Genomic DNA, 20,029 nt, shown 5'->3' with positions numbered 1-20,029 from the left:
TCATTTGGAACTTTCTTATCTTGGTGTATAGGACATATTCTGTTTGTAATAGTTGCACTATTTCCCGCACAACTAATAACTGAACATTTTCCTTTCCTTTTACATGGTGACTGGAAGACCAACTCTAGATACTGCTTTTCACCAACCTCAAATAAACAGTTTTTATAAGTTTTAGGCTCCAACTTTTATGTAAAAGTGAGATTTTACTATGTATACACATACATGTACATATATATATGTATGCATGCATATATGTATGTATATGTGTGCATATGTACATATGTATGTGTGTATTCATTGATCTATCTATGTATCCATGCATACATACATACATACATTCAAACATCTATCTGTCATCTCTATAGAGTAGCAAGGAAGGAAATACATCTCAAAGGTACATATTCTGCATTCCTTTTCCTTCAACCACCAACTTGTATATTGGCGTTCTTTTCCAAGCTCATTGACACAGGCTTTCTTCTTGAGAGATTTGAGTGCTTAGCACACCTGCTTATATGGGGTTGTGACAGTCTTCCATTAAGATTCCATGGGGCAAGGGTGCATGGATGGTTCAGTTGGTTAAGCATCTGCTGTCAGCTCAGGTCATGATCCCAGGGCCCTGGGATCAAGCCCGGACCAGGCTCCCTGCTTGGCGGAGGGCCTGTTTCTCTCTCTCCCCACTCATGCTCTCTCTCTCTTTTGCTATCTCTTTCTCTCTCAAATAAGTAAACTCTTAAAAAAAAATAAGATACACATATCTTACTCCTCCCTACTCTATGTAGGAACCCCCCTTTGCCTTGCTGTCCTGGGTCAACCAGTCCAACTGAAATACAATACCATTTGGGGTAGTTGCCTCAAGGCATGAAAAATCTGAAAAGGCAAGGCAGTACTGGCAGTTTCCATTTCATGGGAACAATTGTATCTCCTGGTTAGAAATAGAACCCAGAATCATAAGGGCAGGAAGCATAAATGTGGCTAGGAGGCATGAGATGTAACCGTATAAGGCCTGACTCCACACTAGCTGCTGGTTGTGAAATGTCTGTATCTTGGTCACTGTAAGTAGTAGGAGGAAAACAGCCCATATATTGATCTCTGACTTAATGCAACCTATAGGATAGCACACTAACTTTTTAGGATTTGGCTTCAACCAAGAACAGTAGTCTTCAATATTCCACTCCTTCACCATATGAGAGTTGCTACTTCTGAGGACTGAGGAATATGACAGTACCAGTAATTTCCACAAGTGTCATCCCATTGCCCTTTATTCTGTTGTGGTGTGCACCCATTCATCCAACGTTGCATAGACCGTCATAACCCTACATAAGGCATTGGTTTGCTGGCAGAGTCATGATTGGTGAGGAAACCAAAGCTTTTCAATCCTATGATATAAGTATTCTTATTTTTTCCCATTTTACATATAAGAAAACCGAAGCTTAAGTTAATGTGCTCAAGGTCACATAATAAAGAGACAGGATTCACATCCACACACTGTCTGGATGATCTTTTTTTTTTTTTTTTTTTTAAATATTTTATTTATTTATTTGGGAGAGAGAGAGAGAGAGAGAGACAGCATGAGAGGGGAATGTTCAGAGGGAGAAGCAGAGTCCCCACTGAGTAGGGAGCCTGATGTGGGACTTGATCCTGGGACTCCAGGATCATGACCTGAGCCAAAGGCAGTTGCTTAACCAACTGAGCCACTCAGGTGCACTTATATCCACTGTCTGGTTGATCTTTTTTTTTTTTTTTTTTTAGATTTTATTTATTTGACAGAGAGAGAGAGAAATCACAAGTAGGCAGAGGCAGGCAGAGAGAGGAAGAAGCAGGCTCCCGGCTGAGCAGAGAGCCCGATGCGGGGCTCGATCCCAGGACCCTGAGATCATGACCTGAGCCGAAGGCAGAGGCTTTAACCCACCGAGCCACCCAGGCGCCCCTGTCTGGTTGATCTTAACCACTAGGCCTCTCTTTAGAGATGTAAGGTGAGTCAACCAATGAACTAACCAAGACACTGCTCCCTCAATTACTGCCTTATCATTCTACACTCTCTGCTGTAGTACCTGCCTGCTTGGAAGGTGCTGGAAAGAGAAGACCAAGCAGTTAGAATCCATAGGAAAGAAAGAATAAACATTCTTTACATCACCACTGAAAGTACTAAACATATCATGCTGTTTCTCTTACAAAGATGAGATGTGAAAACTCGTTAATTTTTAAGTAGCACAAATTTAGTAGCATAGATCTTTACCAAACAGAAATAAACTGAAATTACTGCCCCCTCCTACATAAAACCTGTCAGTAATTCCTCACTACTTAAAAAAAAAAAAATCCAAATTCAATATCCAGGCAAACTTCATGAACTGGCTCCCACCTACATCATCCCCCAACCCCACTGCTCACATTGCGTCCTCACTCGGACTCCAAACATTCTGAACTAAAAACATCCTAACCATGTCCCTGGGAATTTGCATAAGCTGAACCTTCTGCCCAGAAAGTTCTTCTCCTCTTAGTTTAGGCCTGTTTTCCTAGCTGCCCCGGCCCCTGGTGTTATCCAAGTTTTTTCTTTATGTTCTGATGCTTTGACATCTGAGGACTTGCTTACCTTCCCTATAAGGATTAGCTAATTCCTAGATAGTGAACAACTAGCCTGGGAGCATGCCTTTTGAAAGTAAAAGGCAATCCAGAGTCCATACCCGCACTGCCTTCTTTATTAGCAACCATCTATCTGCCCGAATCACCCCAGCATCAGGTACCAGATAACAAGGGAGAGCCCTTCTGCCCCAGAGTCCATTGAACTTGCTCAACTAGCCAATACTAAACTTGTGTGCTCTGCCTTGCTCAACCCTTGCCAGCAAAGGCTCTCACCCACATTCCCACCTCTCCCCACCTTCTGAACAACTCTAGTTCTTTCCTTGAGGCTTTCTGTGATATAGCATATCCTCTTCTTTGGGATCTCGGAGTATAACAAAGTATCCTGCAATGGCCATCATTTCCTGATTGGTTGGCCTCATTACACCTAAATAATATTAAAACCCACATTTTAAAACTTGGTAAGATGGTTGTTCCTCCTTCTTTGCTACTGCAATTCCACAGACATGCTGCTATTATGGCGCTTTCCATCCACCACACTGCAATCCTTTATTGAAGTGTTTCTACTGGCAGCCTATGAACTTCCTGAGAAATTTCCATCTTCGTATTATCAGTATCTAGCATGCTGCGTGTCACAGTGTAGGTTCTCAATACATGCTTGATAAGTGAAGCAGTTAATTAATTAATTAGTCCTAGAAGCTGCTGCATATCCAGTCAGTTAGATTCCAATCTTACCACTTTTCAATTAGCTTTTCCACTTATGGCATATATAAATCCAGGCACCAAATTTTATATATGGAATATTAAGACTCAGCTCACTGGTACATAAGACCAGTTAATGCAAGCATGAAACAATGCCAACCACAGTAGCAAATGTCCAAGTTGGAAAAAAAAAGTTTTACAACTGTGAAATATTATTATTAGGTACAAAAATGTGTGTGAAAGTAGTTCTGAGCAAAAGTGCAGAATGGAGCTTTATTGCCTCAATTTTATACCATTCGTCCCAACCCCATGAATCTGAGGGCTCATAAATTCTATTTGATGATAACTTACAACAGAAAGAAGTGATCTCCATATATTTAAGCACTGATGTATAACAATGCATAAATTGTAAATGATCTCACGGTATGTAATTCCAGCTACCGTGTTTTTAAAAGAGGAAGGGAAATCATACGTCCCTGATGGCCTTCTATGTGCCGGGGCCTGTGCCAGTTGTCAAATGCGTTACAAAGGTTAAGTCTCGTAATGATCTTGCAAGTTAGGCACTGTGGTAGCCCAGTCCCTTCGGTGACATCGTGTGGGAAGGAAATATCAGCCTTCTATCGGACTTGAAAAGGGAAATAAATTCACATGAGGAATTAGCCCTTGTTGATAGGGGATGGAAGGGAGGTTCTGAAAACAGAGACTCAAACAACACGTGTCTCCACAGAGAACCAGGATAGAAGCATTCCAGAACATACGTGGGAATGTGGGAACAGACACCAGTGTCTGGACTGATATGGAGCAACAAAGAAGTGGTCATGCCTGTACACAGGGAATGGATGGACAGGGGGCTCCTACAGGAGCCAAGTGAAATGACTGAGGAGGAAGAGGAGGAGGAAGAATCATGGATAACCGGCTTTCTACTTCAGAACCTTCAGCCCAACAAGCAAGTCCTAAAGACCAGAGCCACGTCCAATGCATACTTTGTACTCTGTCAGTATTTGCCGAATTGAGTATTTTTTCAAAGAATTTAGGTTGTTGGGGCCCCTGGGTGGCTCAGTCTGTTAAGCATCTGCCTTCACCTCAGATCACCAACCCAGGGTCCTGGGATTGAGCCTCGCATCTGGTTCTCTGCTCAGCAGGGAGCCTGCTCCTTCCTCTCCCTGTGCCTGCCGCTCCCTCTGCTTGTGCGCTCGCTCTCGTGCTCGCTCTCTCGCTCTCTCTCTGTCAAATAAATAAATAATAAAATCTTTTTAAAACCTTAGGTTGTCATTTAAGTGCAAATTTCAATGCAAAATTATCTGGTTGTGCCACTGACATACCCTCGTTAGGATTTCATAAAAGCAGGCCAAAAAAACCTTTTGTCCCAGCCCTCGTCTGTCACCGTAGGAAGAGCAGCGGTTTATTATTTGAGAAACAACAGGAGTGGTAGTTACTTCTGAAATATCCAATGGGGCCATATAAGGCAAGACAAACAGAACATGTGTAGGTATCCGTCAGCTTGTCTTCATTTTTATTCATGTTTGTTTTTCTCTACCAGCATTAGGAAAGCCAGCGGCTTCCTAGTTAGGCTCGTTTTCTGAGGAGGTGCCTCCATGGCCGCCTCAGGGAGGCAGAGATCTGGGTTCCCCACCTTCATGTCAACCGGGACAGCTCCAGTTTTAATTCATACAGTGAGACTCCAGGTAGGAGATTATTTTAACAACAACGATGAACAACAGAGCTGGGTTTTTTAAAAATTTCATTGTATGTGAGGGTTCAAATATTGATACTGCCCCTGGGGAACTGGATCTTAGGCAAGATGTTGTGTCTATTCCATGTCTCAGTAAAAGGACATAACAAGAGTATGTAACCGAAGATCGTTAGGAGGATTAAGGAGACAGAAAATGCTGGGTGAATGTTAGGTTCTGTCATCATTACCTCATTTAAACCCTCAAAATTGGGACACCTGGGTGGCTCAGGTGGTTAAGCATTGGCCTTCAGCTCCGGTCATGATCCCAGAGTCCCGGGATGGACCCACATCAGGTTCCCTGCTCAGCGGGGGGTCTGCTTCTCCCTCTCCCGCTGCCTGCTGCTCCCCCTGCTTGTACTCACTCTCTCTCTGTCTCTCTCTTTCTCTGACAAATAAATAAATAAAATCCTTAAAAAAATTATAAATCCATGAAATGGCCCCTCTGAGGAAGGCAGTATTACTGTCCCCTTGTGTGGATGAGACAAGTGGGGCTTACAGAGATTCTGTGTCTTGCTCAAAGCCCTAGTCCATAAAGGGCAGAGCTATGATTCAAACATGAATCTAGGTCACAGCAGAGCCGCTACCCTTAATTTTACACAGGGTGAAGTGTAGGTGAAGTCCACAGATAACCTGAAAATCACAAATTTAGCTTTCAGCGAGGATATGGAGGTTCAAGTTGACTTTTTTTTTTATGATGTTGACTTTTTAAAAGTTTAACATTCCAAAGCTGCTTACATAAAATCAGCTATTTTAAATGGCATATGCTTCATTTCCAAACAAAGGGAAGAAGACACAGAACGATATAAATTAGCGTGGGAAGAGAAGCAGAAAGATGCATCTAGATCAATCATGCCTTTTGCATTAGCAGAAATATTGCAAGGACCCTCAAGAACGCACTTATAAATTCATTTTGAAAACTTCTTAACTGGTTTCCCCTCTGGCAGCTGCTACCCTTTATGTTGTGTGCTGCATTAAAAGAATAAAAAATACCTGCCTTCCAAGTAGGCCCAGCGTCACCCTTGACCTCCCTGATTAGCCGGGAGCATGGGGAGCTTTGCAGCACACATCCCCCCTGGGCTCTTGGATTGCAACCTCAGGACCTGCAGGGATAGTGCTTTATCCTTTATATGTGGAGAAAAAGATGTGTTTCCTTTTATGGGGTCACAGTGTTGGCCTCTATTTATCTTTCCCCATTTTACTTTGAGATATTATAAATAATAAAACAAAAATCACCTCCTAACATGATCTCAGGGTGCTGGGATCGAGTCCCGCGTCGGGCTCTCTGCTCAGCAGGGAGCCTGCTTCCCTCTCTCTCTCTGCCTGCCTCTCTGTCTACTTGTGATCTCTCTCTGTCAAATAAATAAATAAAATCTTTAAAAAAAAAAAAAAACCTCCCTCTTACTGAAGTTTTTGGTCTTTCTTCACGATTGTTGGCCTAAACTGAAATACTCCAAACTTCATGGGTCAGCGGGGTTTACGAATCCCCAACAAAGTTTCACCACGTCCACACTCACTGAGCCAGGGGGTGACGGTAAGATTTTTCCAGAGCTGAGTGGAAGAGCTGAGTTCAAGTCCCGCCTCTACCAAATGGCTGAGTGACTTTGGGTAAGTTGCCTTCGTTCTCTCTGTCCCAATTTAGCAAAGTTCAAATGGTGATGAGAATAATCATTCATCCATCCACCCAGTCACTTTTACCAAGCATAAGCTTAGATACTGTTTCTCAGTATCTGGGAAAAATGAAAGTGAACCATACAAAATTTCTTTCTTTTTCTTTTTTTCCATACAAAACTTCTTAATTCAACTGCTCAACATCTCCATCAGGAGACAGACATCTAAACAGATCAGAAGCGAAGAAAAAAGGAGGGACCCTGACAAGAGATGTTTCTATGTGAAATAGCCTCTGGGGAGGCAGGAGGAATTTACCATGAATACGAGATTCCCAGCCTTAGTTGGAAACTACGCATTTGTCTACCTCACAAGGTTATTGGGAGGTTCAAGTGACATAAAGAATTTGAATCCTTTGAAAACTCTGAAGAGCAATTTCTACGTGAGGCAGATGCTTGTGGCTCGCCTGCCCATATCCCCTGCCTTTGCCACTTGGGTGCAAACTGGGGACATAAAGCTCCAGCACCTGCATGTCTCTGCCTGAGGGGTGGTGCCTCCAGAGCCTGCATCCCTTGCCACCTGTGGGGCAGGCAGCCTGGACCAACGCATCCATACACCCCACTCTGTGACCATTGAGGCCCTCAATCAAACAAACAGCACCACTGCCTTGGCCCTCAGGTGGAAAAACCAACGCCTGAATTCTCTACTAACTGCCAGAATTTCCCCAGCAGGCCTGAGCCCCAGTGGTGTACAGTATTTACTTGTTTAATGATGGGCCACGTATTGGCTGCCTTCCCTTCCTGTGCCACTTCCCTACTCCCCACTTCTGTCCCCACCCCATGGGGTTTTCTTCACCTGCCAAAGAAATACTTACATATGGGTCCTGATCCCAGGGTACGCTTCTGAGAGAACCCAAACTAAGACAAGATGTAAGCCATCTTGTATTATTATGCTAGTACATTTTGAAATGTGGCCAGAATCCTACACAATATTTTGCATGGAAAAAGCACAGCTTTGTATTTATAAATCCTCTTCTGCGTAGATAGGATGTGATCCACTTTAGCCATTATAACATAATACCTCCTAAGAATTTCTTGAATCCATCCAACCCACCCTGCTCTGGCTGAAGTTTTTATCTCTCACCCGGATTTCCACATTATCTTGGCTGCCCTCTCTGGCTCTAGTCTTTCCCTCCAACAAATCCACCCTTCTCACCATCTGCAGAGACAGCCACTGGAAAGTAATTCTGACCAGACCCCTCTCAGCCCAAATAGCACTATTGTGTAAATTTTAAAAGGCTTCTGTTACTTACCACACTCTTGTTCTAATGGAAAATTGTAATACTCTCGTGTCTGTAGAGCAAGATGCTCAATGGTCATTTTCAAGGAAATTGACAAAATAATATACAAATCTGCAGTGTCCACGATGTGTGATGCCCACTGAAATGTGCATCCTTTTGCACTGCACAACCTCTACAACTGTACAGAATCACCGAGGTTCTGAAAACTCCCTGCCTCCATAAACACCTTGCTGGTTCCTAGTATACAGCATCCCCAGTTTGCAACAAAGTGGCAGATGACCCATCCTTTTCTGGCCATATGACCTTGGGCAAGTGATCTCACATCTCTATATCTCAGTTTCCTTGCTGGTAAAATGGAGATGACATCATTACAGATTAGATAAGCCAATGCCTATAATTAATAATGCTTGATGGCAGGTACACAATACATCTTAATTATTATTTTTATTATAATGTCAATAAACATTTGAGAATGGAGGTCCCTCTGTTTATACCAAACAGGCAGTCCTCTATGAAAAACATACTTTTTGCTTCATCCAACTATATAATCAGAATGGTGATGAACACTATGTATGTTAGTACATCTTTGTCCACACAACCACTCTCTGTGCAAGAAAGGTTCTACTCTTGGCCTACTACAAATGACGAGACTGAGAAGAATGACTATGGCTTGCTTTTGGTCACAGGTAAGTTAAGAGTCAGAGGCTGGACCAAATCTGGCCTGTGTGGTTCCAAGCTTGTGCTTTTAACTGAGCTAAAGGAGGAGCTTCACAGTCCCACTGCAGGCTCAGATAGTGGGGGCTGTTGGCAGACAGGGCACAGGCAGAGATGTGAATAGGGAACCCAACATAGAGCAGCTTGTTCAAAGGCTCAGCTCACTGACCATAAATATCGTAAATTCAAGGAACAGGTTTTTTTGGTTAGTTTGAAGTGTTCTTGTGTAGAAAGTCGGGAGATGAGATTAAAAGGGAATAGTGGACACAGAGTAAGGAAGGATCCTGGGTGCTACGCAAGGATTTCTTTATCTCCAAAACTCTCCGAAAGCAAAGGGACAGATCACACCAGGTGCTGACAAACGGGTGTTGATGTCGAACAAACAGAGCTCTCATTCACTGCTTGTGAAAATACAAAGTGGTACAACCACTGTGGAAACAGTCCGACAATTTCTCCTAATGTTAATCATCGGCCTATCACATGACCCAACCATCATGTACCCCAGTATTCACGCAAGAAAAATGAAACTATGTATCTGTAAGAAGACAAGAATGTTCTTAGTATCTTCCTTCCTAATAGCCCCAAACTGGAAACAAACCAAATGTTCATTAATAGAAGAATGGATAAAAACAACTGTGCTGTTTTCACACCATAAGATCGTACTCAGTAATAAAATGGAATGGACTAAGAAGGCCCTCAACAACATGGATAAACCTTAAAATATTATGCTAAGTGCCAGAGGTCAGACTAAAAGGCATATGCTGGGGGCGCCTGGGTGGCTCAGTGGGTTAAAGCCTCTGCCTTCGGCTTAGGTCATGATCCCAGGGTCCTGGGATCAAGCCCCGAATCAGGCTCTCTGCTCAGCGGGGATCCTGCTTACCCCCCTCTCTCTGCCTGCTTGTGATCTGTGTCAAGTAAATAAATAAAATGTTTAAAAATAAAAATATAAATAAACAAATAAATAAAAGGTATATATGCGGTTTGTTTTCCTTTATATTAAGTTTTAAAATAGGCGAAGTTCATCCATAGTGATAAAAATCAGAATAAGGCTTGCCTGTTTGCTAATGGGGTGGGGTTAGTATGACTGAAAGGAGGCATGAGGGTATTCTCTGAAATGATGGAAATGATCTATATCTAATGGTGGTGGTGGTTAACACGGCAAAATTTTGTCAAAACTCATCAAACTATGCACTCAGATTTAGTGTATTATAATGTATGTAAAATAGATCTTGGGAAAAATAAAAGTAGCCAAAAAATAGATCACAAAACAAGGAACTGCCTTTGGTTAAGTTACCTACAGATTAGGTGTAAACTATATTCTTACAAATCATACAAATTTAGAGTTCAGTAGAAGAACTTGGTTATGGAAGTCTTACAAAGCTTCTCTTCCTTCATTCTTTAACAAATATTATTTGTTTTAACAAATATATATTTAGCTCAATGCTACCACTCAGGATCTGGGTGATTTGGCACAAATGACTCTCAGGGTCTCGGTTCACTCATCTGTGAAATGGGGATGGTAATAGTACCTATCCCGTGGGGTTGTTGTGGGGACTGAAGGCGTGAATATATGCAAAATTCTTAGACTTAGTACTTGCATATGGTAAGGGTTAAATAAATGCTAGTGACTCATATTATTACCCTCAGTTATGTGCCAGGCTCATAGTATATAAACAGCAATAGGACATAGTTCCAGTTCTAGAAAATTTATGATGTCAAAGAAAGGATAAACAATAAACATGTAAATGAATATGCTTGATATGATCGCAAAATTTGAAAAGTGCTCTGAGTACATAAACGACTGTCTTGGAATGGAATAGCCATTCAAAATGAAAATAATCAGCCACCTAAATCAAATCAAGTTCAGATAGTCATTTATTTTTCTTCAGTATTATTATTGTAATGATGCCTCTCTTCCTGGCGTCTGAAATTTGGAGCTCCCAGGGCTCAGGCCTCTGACCTTTACTCTTCTGTGTCCTAGCTCAGTCCTAGGTGACCTCACTCTTTCATGAGCTGTGATGCTGAGTTCTTGCCTCTGAATCCAGTATCATGCCTGAACTCCCACGTATATAAGGACATCTAAATCCAAATTCTCCATCCTCAGCCACCCCAAAATGCCTTTTCCTCAGTGCTCCCCATCTTGGAAAGAGTAGCTCCATTCTCCCGCTGCCTTGTCTTGGCCTGCTTCCTTTCCTTTTCTCATATTTCATACCCACTAGTTGGCAAATCCTAAAATCAGTCATTCCTAAGAGCACAATGATAGCTTTCCATCTAGAAATCGACAAGAGCTTCCTAAGGGATCATAGGGCTTCCAGTCTTGTGCCCCCAGAACTAGTCTCAGCACACCAGCCAGGTGACCTTTCCAAAACATTCAGGATCCACGGCCTTCCTCTGCTTTAAACCCTCCAGTGGGTTTCCCTCACCCTGTCCTTTTCACAGCCTATGAAGCCCAAGATAATCTGCCCTGGACTACCTCTCTGTCCTCCTCTCCTACCACTCTCTCTCTCTTGCTCCCTTCTCCAGCCACACCAACCTCCTTGCTGTCTCTTCAATATACCAGTCAAGTTCCTACTTCACGGCCTTTGTACATGCTGTTCCCTCTGCCTGGCCTATTCTTCCTCCAGATAGTCTCATGGGTCCTTCCCTGACTTTATTCAAATCTCTGCTCAAATGCGAGCATCCTAACTAAAACATCACATACACTCCCACCCCAGTCTCTAACTGCTTTTCTCTGATTGCCCCCCCCTAGTGCCTGGCATTCTGTTGTATTGGTTTATTGCCCTAGCTTGAATATAAGCCTGGTGGGGCAGAGAGAGTCCTTGCATCTTTCGGTCACAACCCCAAGGACGAGAATGGTGCCTGACACACAGTAGATGCTCAGTTGATAAATGATGGATGAATGAATAACTATTATCTTAACTGATGCAGAGTTTCTCAGTTTACAGAGTAGCGACATATATAGTGTCTTCACAAGCCTTCGAACAGTTTGTGGCATAGGCTCTGTTATCTGCAGCTCTTGGTCACATAGGTCAAACCCTGGTCTTTTGCCTTCAAACCCAGTTTAATAATCATAATCATAAAGTATTATGAACAATATTTAACTGTCTATGAGTACTCCTCTTGACGTTTGTAGTATTTCATTTAGCAATGCTTTGAGGTAGGTACTCTTTTGATTGCCATTTTACAGAGGAAGAAACTAAGTAACTTACCCAAGGTCACAGAGCTGCTAAGTGGCACAGTCAGAATCTGGGTCTTGGGTACTTGACTCCAAGGACTTGTTCTCCAACCAACTAGCCCACTAGGCGCAGCCTGTGAAGTGAACAGAACTAAGTAAACTGTGGAACTCAAATGGACAAATACCAAATTTGTTCTAGGACTTTCTGCCATTCTTAAGCTCTTTGCTTTTGCAGAATTTAACAGAACTTTTCTCTCTCTAGCACCATGAAGTGGAGAGTTGTATCTCAAATGCAATTTACATTATTTTGTTTTCTGCTATTCGTCCACCTTTGAAATGTTTGAAATAGTTGTTTCTGAACTGAGAGGTCACTTAGGATTTACGGGCAGGGCTCGTGACGTTTCCAGTAGTTTGTCCTTCTGCCTCCTCCGGTAGCTTCGTGGTGCTTTCATGGCCAAGTGCACAGGCTGCTGTTCCCTCTGAGCTTCAGATTCTACTCCTCCTCCTCACCCCATGACATGTCTTGTTTCATAAATTCTCGCCTTCAGTGTATTACATAACTTACATTGTGGAACATTCCATTTCTATTCCTTTCCTTTCTTTTCTTTTTTTTCAAAAAGTAGGAATCTATTTGATTGGATGTGATGGCACCAGAGGCAGAAATGTGGCAAAATTTTAAGTGGTGAGAAATCTGTCTCAGCTACCTGAATTTTGAGAAGCAAATTGTGATTCCCTAACTCACTTTGTATTGAACTGGACAAGTTAGATGAACTAAAATAGCTTTATTGGCTTGTCTTCTTGTCTCCAGGTCAAGCAAGTGTCTGCAAGGGCTGTCTATTTTCTTCTCTTTCTGGATATTCAAATATTAACTTGAAAAGTATGCATGAAGTTGCACAAACACAGCTGGGTAACTTTAAAATATCAAACCCCTTGGATCTTAAATAAGTAAGCACTCAGATGTTGAAAAACAAATCAAGTATTTTAATTGTTTCTTAGTTAGTTCTTTATAACATAAAGGTTCTTAGCATTTATCTGGGAATAGACTGGGTTCCTTCAGGGCAGCACAGAATCTGTTCATCCAGGTATCCCCAACATCAGGCACATAGTAGGTCTGTTCACCCAGGTTTCCCCAACATCTGGCACATAGTAGGTGATCACAACAGTAGGTGATTAACATGGTAAGCGCTTGACAAATATATGTTGAAGCTCTAGTACCATCTTTTATTGCCTACTTGCAGACTTGTGTCACACACTTTCCATGCACAAGTGTGTGTGCACACACACATGCACACTAGGTTGTGAGCTCCCAGAGGAGAGGATCTGTGTCTTGTTCATCTCTGCACTCCCTAATACAGAACCACCAGATAGCAGGTGATAATTAAATGATCACTGAATGGAACAGCACAAGGATTTTAACTTCTGTTACGCGATTCATATGCCCTTTCCCCACTCTACCTTGTCCATTTGGCTCTCAGGCCAGACTGCCTAAGACCATCACATCAATCTCATCAAGTATTTGAAAGCCAGAGACCTTGAAGTTATTTAAATCAAGTTCAGAATTACATTTTTAAATTTACTCCAGCCATCTCATAAGTAGATTTAACAACTAGCTGTTATCCCAAGAGGGAAAAAAAACCCAAAACAACAGCATAAGCCTAATGAATGTGGTCAGACATACCATGTAACAGATGTCCAACGTACTGCCATGAGCTTAAATCATAAATATGATGGCTCTGTTTGGCATAGCAAAATATATTAGAAGTGTTTCATCGGTCACTGGGCAACTTGCTAGATGGGAGGGGAACGATCCTGAAAAATGTAGGAGCTCTGACTAGGAGCATCTCACAAGGAGCCCTGGAGAAACACAGATAATCTGTTTGCAATGATTCATCAAGTTGGTCCTTTGTTTCCCTAATTTGAGTGTCAAGTGCAACCATACAATAAAGAATTGCCAAGACCCGATAAGATTCTCTTCTGGCTGCTGCTTTTCCTGCCCTAACAACTGATACTATTCATGCCTAGAGCACAAATTGAATAAATAGCTTCAAGGCTGGCAATATTGGATCGTGTTTTGAATTTTTTGTTTTCCCTTAAAAGGCAAAATCCTATGTGTGTCTTGCCTTCCCCCAAACACACTGCATGGATAGTCACCGTGGTACCAATAATTTAAACTTTCTTAATACTAAGTATGGAAGGATGCCTCATAAGTTAAAAATGGTTCCTGTTGTATCATCAGTGGAGCAATGGATTACTGAAGATTAAAAAATGATTGTAATGCCTTTTTTTGGCCTTGAGAAAGCTCTTATTGTGCCTATGGTTCAGTTGGCCTGCTGATCATTTCCATCTTAATGTAATCTTTAACATTATGCTGCTACAGGTGAGGTGTTAAGTAAAACAGTAAGACAACTATTCTCGCTGAGCAATTTCACAAGAAATATGTTTTTTTGACTAAATTAGACATTTAACAAATGCCATTTGTAATTCAACCCAAGGAGGGTTAAAACAAGCTATTGATGTGAATTTCCCAACATAAGACAATAATTTTTAAAAATTTTTATCTACATTCTAAGTGTGCAATTATGTACTGTCAGTGCAGTAGACCAATACAAGGAGAACACCAAAGTCCTTGGGAGTCTTAAAAAATAAACAATAAGCAGTTTTATCTCCAGCAGTCAGAAATCTTTGCTCACAATTAGGAAGAATCTACAGGTCCAGTTAATCATGTGGCTATGATGTGCTGAATGTTTCTAACACTTAAAATCATTTAGATGACGGCTAGAAACCTCAAAGTTCTGTGAGAAATATAAATTGTAATATTTAAAATAAGGAAATGAATTAAATAATTTAGGTGAAAATTTAGATATAAAGGTTGCATGACAGTAGCTGGATTTAAAAAGTAAAATACAGGGGGATGTCTACAGCCTACAATCAGACAACCGAAATAATAAATAATTTTTTGGAAAAATTATTCCTGTCAGATTCCCCCATGCCAGGAGCATAAATGCAAAAACTATAAATAGAGCAAGTGACATTTGGACAGTTGACTTGTTTTTATCAAAATTACAAAACAGAATTTAGTTTGAAAATTTTCAAATAGCTATCATGTTCTGAATCCAAGTGGGTTCTCCTTCCTTTTTACTTGATGACTTCATAAAAGATAAATAAGCCCTCGGACCAATAGGTGGGTACACTAGCACGGTTAACTCTCTCGCCCCAGAAATTCCAGTAGGCTGAAAAGATTATTATTTGGGGGCGGGAAGGGGGGATGCAGAGGTCTTTAGGACCCAGCAGGCGGCGGCAGGCGGCAGTTGTGTAGATCACTGAGAGACTACGAGGGTCCGGTTCAGTTTTAATTCTGTCTCTAATCTCTGCAATAGCCGCGCTTCCTGGGTCCCGCGGCTCTCCTACCCACTCAGCCGCCGCCGGCGGCCGGCGAAAATCAGAGCCGCCGCCCGCCCCCCCCCCCCCATCACCCACCATGGAAACCCTCCAAGAAAAAGTGGCTCCGGACGCGTGTGCCTGAGGATTCCTCACAAAAGAGGTGCCCAAAATGAAGACCCTGATGGTGAGTCATTTGTGGCAACTCCTCTGAGCAGAGGCGGGGACCCCCGGACGCGGCATCCTCAGGGCGCACGGGAGAGCTCCAGGGGCGCCTAACCGTGCACCGCGAGGTCGCTTGTTAGAAAAGGACAACTTTCCACCTGCTCAGTGTCCCCTTCCGGTTCTCCGGTTCTGCCTGGCTCGGAATCCCAGAGCCGAGGTGGGAACTCGGTTTGCCTCGGCTTCTGGATCTCAGGCGAGAGGTCTAGGGACCCACGGAGAACTGGAGAAGCGGTGGAGAGGTGGGCGCGTGGCTCGGGGGAAGGGGGATGCCCAAAAGCAACAGCCTGGCAAAAACTAAGAGGGGCGGGAAGGGGGGGACCTTCGCAGACTTTGTTGGTTTTCTTGTCGGATTTCAAACTTGCAAGAATCGCGGAGGTAGAGCCGCGCGGGTCCAGAAAGGACCGGGTGCAAGGGTTAGAGGTTCCAGCCGCCGAGTTGGGGGAGGAAGGTCCCTCCTCGAAGTCCGAGCCCACCTCTGCCCCGGCAGCCGGCGCGCTTTCCCTCCCCTAGCCGGGCGCCGCGCACCACCTGCCCTCTGCCGAGAGATCTGGGAGGTAGCGTCGGCCGAGAGCAGCAACGCTCGGGAGCATCCCCTGCCGTACGCGCGGGGACGGTGCTTCCCCTGCCCCGGCTGCGCGCGGGGGACTAAGAGCCGGGCCACCTCCCTCCAGCCTCGGACCTCCCCCGCGCGTCTGACCGTCTCGCGCGTGTCCCCGCCGGCGCGCTCCTCCGGGGCTGCCTCTCAGCGGCTCTCCTCTGCTCTCTCCCGCCCGCCCGCAGCGCCATGGTCTGGCTGTGTGTTTAGCGCTCACCACCATGTGCACCAGCTTGTTGCTCGTGTACAGCAGCCTCGGCGGCCAGAAGGAGCGGCCCCCGCAGCAGCAGCAGCAGGCGGCGGCAACCGGCAGCGCGCAGCCGTCGGCGGAGAGCAGCCCCCCCTCGAGGCCCCGGGCCCCCGCGGGACCGCAGCCGCTGGACGGATACCTCGGCGTGAGGGACCACAAGGTGACAGCTCGCTCGCCGGCGCGCACGCCACCCAGCCTGGGGATCCCGCACACCTGAGCCTGCCCCCTTTCCCGGGGCTGGGAGGCGCCGTGAGTAGGTGCCATTCGGAAGATGAAAGGGGGAGCGGACCCGCTGGGGTGGGGTGGGATAGTTCCTTTTCGGTATGAATTCCTGTTTGGAGTCGGAGGTAAAGTTTTTCAGGGACTAGGGGTGAGACGAGTGGACCCAAAGCCCAATTTCCTTACAGGAACTGGCCTGGAAGTAGAACCTTCTGGTCCCCAGAACTGCAACCGCGGGTGGGTGCCGGGTGCCTGAAGCGTCGGGTTTGGCCGCCGAGTCGCGCCGGGGAGGGAGGAGAGCGGGATCGCGCGCGTAACGCCGGAGCGTGGCCCGCGGGGAACTGGAGCGTCAGTGGCATCCAGTCCGCGGCGGCTGCTCTGAGATTCCTCTCTGATCTCGGCGCTCCGGATTGCTCTAAGCAGAATTACCACCGCCTTGGGGAGCGGTCCCAGACAGGCGCGGAAGACTGGAGGCACAAACTCAGCCTCCATTGGCTTGAAAACTCATCGTTGAGGGCCTGTTTTTCTCTGCCTTCCGGGAAGCCGTAGCATGGCTTGGCTAATAATTAATAAGATGATTTTTTTTTAATTGAGCCCCCCCCCCCAAGTGATAAATCTCTGGTTTTAGTGCGCGAAGCCTCTGGGAGAATTCTAATCAAGTTTCCTGATTCTGAAAAGATATTTTAATATAGTTTAAATATATATTCTCCATTATTTGAAGCTGCTAATATGTTTTTATTAAAACAAGTCCACTCCGTATCTGCTCTATAAAGGCTAGAGGATTTCTTGAAACCATCCAGCTCTTCCGCTTTTTATATTACTAGATTTTATATTTGTGAACCAAAGTATTATTTAGCAGGTGGTCCTTTTCCGTGAAAAGATTGGTCTTAACTTTTTTTTAAGTGACAGTCAAAATATTTCCACTCATTTGTGCAATGCATATTGCAAAAAGGATTTTGGAGTGTAAACATTCAAGGCAGCTGCTAGGGATCTTTGAATGCTTTTGGGAAAAAAACAACATACCATGAAATGTGGATGGATGGATGGATGGATGGATGGATGGATGGATGGATGGATAGACCAATAGATATAATGTATAAGAAATGCTAGGTATAAAATAATACTGTTGGGGTACAGAAATGAGAAACATCACTGCCCAGGAGGGTTTAAGGAAATTCTCTCTGAAAAGGTAGACTTTGCCCTGGGGAGAATTTGGGGAAGCAGAAAAGAGGAAGGGATTTCTTTAGGAAGTGATTTGGGGACTGGGGAGGGGGCTGGTAATAAAATCTTGAAATCAAAAGTAGAGAGGGTCTTCAGTTTTTCAATAACAGCTTCACTTTTCTCTTTAAGGTGTTGATCGATTACACTCTTTGTATGTGCAAACAACCTATAAGGGCTGGAGTTCTAGAAAACTTTAGACATTGGCTTCTGACTGGATGGATGTGGTGTTTATGTGTAACTGGTATAGTTTAGTGGAAATGGCTGTATAGCACTTGTGAAGCTTTGCTTAATGGGGTGTCAAAAGGTAAATTTTCTGAAAGGGTTGATCTGCCTTTGGGATGGTATTCCTAATACTTTTCTTCCTGTGTTCTGCTGGATGGACAGCAGCTAAGAATATTGATAGCATAAGGCAAAATATGATGCCCTCATGTTCGTTTTCAAAAATAGTGTTTATTCATGTAAATATATTGGATTCCATTTTCAATGTATTAGAGTATTTTCATTAAAATGAAAAACAGCCCTTTTTTGAAAGGAATGTTGAAACTCTTTATGAGAAATTGGGATAATCTATAGTAAAGGGTTTTATAAACTGTGACGTGTTATATGGATGATAAATGTGTGAAAGTTCTTAAAATTCTTAACAGAGAATTATAAATGTGACCAGAAAGGTCTTTGCATCTAATGAATACCAGTGGAATTCTTTCATAGAAAACCAACAGGGTCATGAAATTCCATACTCCAAGGATTCAAGATTTTACCCCACCCCAAGCAAAAGAACAAATGCAAATCTTTTTTTTTTTTTAAACAAATACAAATCTTAAAATCTATGCCTTCTCTCTAGGCATTATTCCAGTTGTCCCACTGAACCTCATGAAAACTTCTCAAAATGTCGTCACTTGACTGCTGGCTGGAAATTGGATGAAGTTTTATTTCTGAGGGCTATAGGGAGGTTCATATAGTGTCAAGTTGTTATTTACTTCGGTTTATTTAATATCTTCCAATAGTCTTGCTTAAGCAGAGGTAGAAATTTGTTAGAATATTGCTAGGATTTTTTTTTTCCAGATTAACACAGGGGAGGTTAAGAAATCAGGATTTTCTATTATTATGTTGCCAGATGATACCCTGATTGCTTTTTTTTTTCCACTCTCATATCAGACCTTAGAAAAATTATAGGATGTGCTGAATGTGATGACCACCAAGCCATATGCTGCTGCATACTGAATCAGAATTCCAACAGACTTTATGTGCCATTGATTTACAGAATCTGGAGAGAGTTACAGATACCATTGAGGAAAATATTCACATCTCCATGGCTGGTGGTCCCAAAGTCTGATAAATATGTAGTGTTTATGTTCAGTTACATGGTGGTATTAACATTATAACTCTGAGATTAAATTCAACAGGTGGTCCTAATCCCCAACACCTGAATTTCTCAAATTACATCTTGTCGGCAATGATAGTCTTGTCTCATACGGCTGCAGACTAAATTACTGTTGAGATTAAATCACTGTGTGCTTTTGTTGAAAGACATGCTGCAAGTCAAGCCGGTGATGAGCAATGTGTGTTGAAGCTTAAAATATCACTTTCCATGGTCATATTCTCTCCTTCCTCGTTCACAAACGATGTGAACTGAAATTGTAATTCCAGTGTGACTAAGTGAAGGCTACTTGGAGTTTCTTGTGATAATGAAGACATTTCATTTTCTGTTAGAGAGATTCTTTCTCTTCATTTCCAACCCTTTTCCCCAGACCTCTTCCCACCAACGTTTCACCAACTCATTTCTATCTTGTTCGCGTCTGTCACTGCCGGTACTGTATCTGTAAAAGCCATTACTGTACTGGTCCTCAGTTTTGGAGCCACTGATTTCTAACCAGATCAGCCAGACAACAAGCAAAGCCAATTTTCATGGCTTTAGAAACCTTCTGTATTTAGAACTATAGCATAATGTATAACCAAACTAAAGCATGCGGGGGTGCGTGCACACGCACATACGCATATAGACAGACACGCACACACACACACTAAATCAAGCAACCTTCAGAGAAAAGCTTCAGTTCTCCCAGCAGAGTGGAAGGGAGCATGGAGTGTATTCTGTTTCCAGCCTGGATCTGGTCTGAATAGATAAAGTCATTTGCCGTCTGGTGGACCCTGTGAAATGAAACTATGAGCGGATTCCCATTTCCAGTGGACAGGAGCCCTTATCACGGGAGGCCCACTTGTCACCTGGGCTGCCCTTTTCTAAGATGGCTTATGAAGGAGCAGTGATCAATGGGGTCTGAAGCTGAGCTGCTATCTCCTTGCTTCAGTAGTAGCTCCCAGGAATGGATTTTACACAT

At 43.4% G+C, this 20,029-nt stretch overlaps 1 protein-coding gene across 2 annotated transcripts in view; it reads left to right on the top strand.

Annotated features, from left to right (window-relative positions):
* The first annotated feature begins 15,228 nt into the window (after positions 1 to 15,228).
* ST6GALNAC5 (ST6 N-acetylgalactosaminide alpha-2,6-sialyltransferase 5) overlaps positions 15,229 to 20,029 on the top strand; it is a 172,964-nt gene continuing 168,163 nt past the window's right edge. For both annotated transcript variants that reach the window (XM_046007163.1, XM_046007172.1), the window contains exons 1-2: positions 15,229 to 15,370; positions 16,189 to 16,413. In XM_046007163.1, coding sequence (XP_045863119.1) covers positions 15,356 to 15,370; positions 16,189 to 16,413 — 240 coding nt within the window. In that variant the 5' untranslated portion in view covers positions 15,229 to 15,355. The remainder of the gene's footprint in view (positions 15,371 to 16,188; positions 16,414 to 20,029) is intronic.

The sequence above is a fragment of the Meles meles genome, chromosome 1, assembly GCF_922984935.1.
Source record: "Meles meles chromosome 1, mMelMel3.1 paternal haplotype, whole genome shotgun sequence".
Taxonomy (NCBI): domain Eukaryota; kingdom Metazoa; phylum Chordata; class Mammalia; order Carnivora; family Mustelidae; genus Meles; species Meles meles.
The sequence above is the reverse complement of the archived record's forward strand: the minus strand, read 5'-3'. Positions and strand labels throughout refer to the sequence as shown.